Below are 1,688 nucleotides of genomic sequence, written 5' to 3'. Positions count from 1 at the left end.
ACTAACACTAAAACTTTCTCTGAGAGTTACTGGGGTTATTATGTAAAGCATCAATTTGAAGTTCTGAGTGCAGATTATATTTTGCAAAAACCTCAATGATGAATGTACTGCCTCTTATTATCCTTTTCCTCTTAAGTGAACTCATCACCACCACTACCATCATTGGCATTATTATTAGAAAATAGAATTAAAACACCATAAGCCTCAAGAATTTTTCTATACACTCTTTGGCAATGCAATGTATGTTCAAAGGCAATATACGTGAGGAAAATTGTGAAAAAAAAAACATTGCACAGGAAAGCATCATTGATATTCAAAAACTTTACAGAGTTGTGCTAACAAATCTTATACACAGGCAACATAATCACCTTTTTCTAATATGACTTCTTTATTCATGAATCTGCCACGTTCATCTGTTAAGAATTTTCTTTATGGAAGATTTGACATCCTTATTTCTGAGACTATAGATGAGTGGGTTCAGCATGGGAACAACAGTAGTGTAAAACACAGATGACACTTTCCCTTGGTTCATTGAACTTACTGAAGATGGCTGTAAGTATGTGAAAGCAGCAGAACCATAGAATAGAGCAACAGCAGAGATGTGGGAACTGCAGGTGCTAAAGGCTTTTGACCTGCCCTCAGTGGAGCGAATACGGAGGATGCTGACAATGATTAAGATGTAGGACATAAGGATGGTCAATGCAGGTGTCAAGATATTCAGTGCACTCAAGAAAAGAACCAAGAGTTCATTGATGTATATGCTGGAGCATGATAGCTCCAAGAGTGGAAAAAGATCACAGAAATAGTGGTTAATTTTATTGGTCTTACAAAAAAACAATTTTAACATAAGTCCTGTGTGAACTGATGATCCAAGAATACCCAAAGTGTAAACTCCCACTGTGAACCAGAAGCAGACATGATGAGACATGACAACATTGTAAAGCAAAGGGTTACAGATGGCAACATAGCGGTCATATGCCATTACAGCCAACATGTGACACTCTGCAATTGCAAAAAGAGAGAAAAAGTAGAGCTGGGTCATGCATTCAGGGTAGGAGATGATGTTCTCCTCTGTCAAAAAGTTCAACAGCATTTTAGGGGTAATGACAGTGGAATGGCAGAGGTCAATGAAGGACAGACTGCTGAGGAAGAAGTACATGGGTGTGTGTAGGCCAGAGCTGAGCACAATTAGGATGATCATTCCCAAGTTCCCCAACACTGTGACCAGGTAGATGCCAAGGAAGAGGAGGAACAGGGGCAGCTGCAACTCTGGTTTGGTTGGGAATCCAGTCAAGATAAATTCGATTATCATCGAAAGGTTTCCAGACTCCATTATCTTCTCATTATATTGTCCAAAGCTTCTAAGTTTAAAACAGAGAAATAATAATTTTCTGCATCATACATATTCTCTCTCTCCCCTCTATGTCTCTTTGTTTTCTCTGTCCATCCTTTCTCTCTCTCTCTCTTTCTTTCTTTCTTTCTCTCTCTCTCCCTCTCCCTCTCTCTCCTCCTCCCCCATCCCATCCCTCCCCCTCTCCCTCTCCCTCTCCCTCTCCCTCTCCCTCTACCCCTCTCTCTGTTCTCTCATCAAAGTAGACATACTATATAGGTGGTTGTCAAGACTCTCCTGTTTCCTTGGGAGAAGATATGAATGTACAATCAGTGGAAGGAAAACTGACATGTACGAC

The 1,688-nt window shown here is 40.2% G+C and overlaps 1 protein-coding gene across 1 annotated transcript; it reads right to left on the bottom strand.

Annotated features, from left to right (window-relative positions):
* Positions 1-409: 409 nt before the first annotated feature.
* LOC110288749 lies at positions 410-1,339 on the bottom strand. Its single transcript, XM_021155011.1, has one exon. The coding sequence runs from the start codon at positions 1,331-1,333 to the stop codon at positions 410-412; it is 924 nt and encodes a 307-aa protein (XP_021010670.1). The 5' UTR covers positions 1,334-1,339.
* Between the last annotated feature and the right edge of the window lie 349 nt (positions 1,340-1,688).

Source organism: Mus caroli, unplaced genomic scaffold (genome assembly GCF_900094665.2).
Source record: "Mus caroli unplaced genomic scaffold, CAROLI_EIJ_v1.1 scaffold_12954_1, whole genome shotgun sequence".
In the NCBI taxonomy this organism is placed as follows: Eukaryota; Metazoa; Chordata; class Mammalia; order Rodentia; family Muridae; genus Mus; species Mus caroli.
This window is presented reverse-complemented; position numbering and strand designations above follow the sequence as displayed.

Coding starts and splice junctions, on each gene's coding strand:
- LOC110288749 (XM_021155011.1), bottom strand. CDS start 1,333: ATGGAGTCTGGAAACCTTTCGATGATAATCGAATTTATCTTGACTGGA.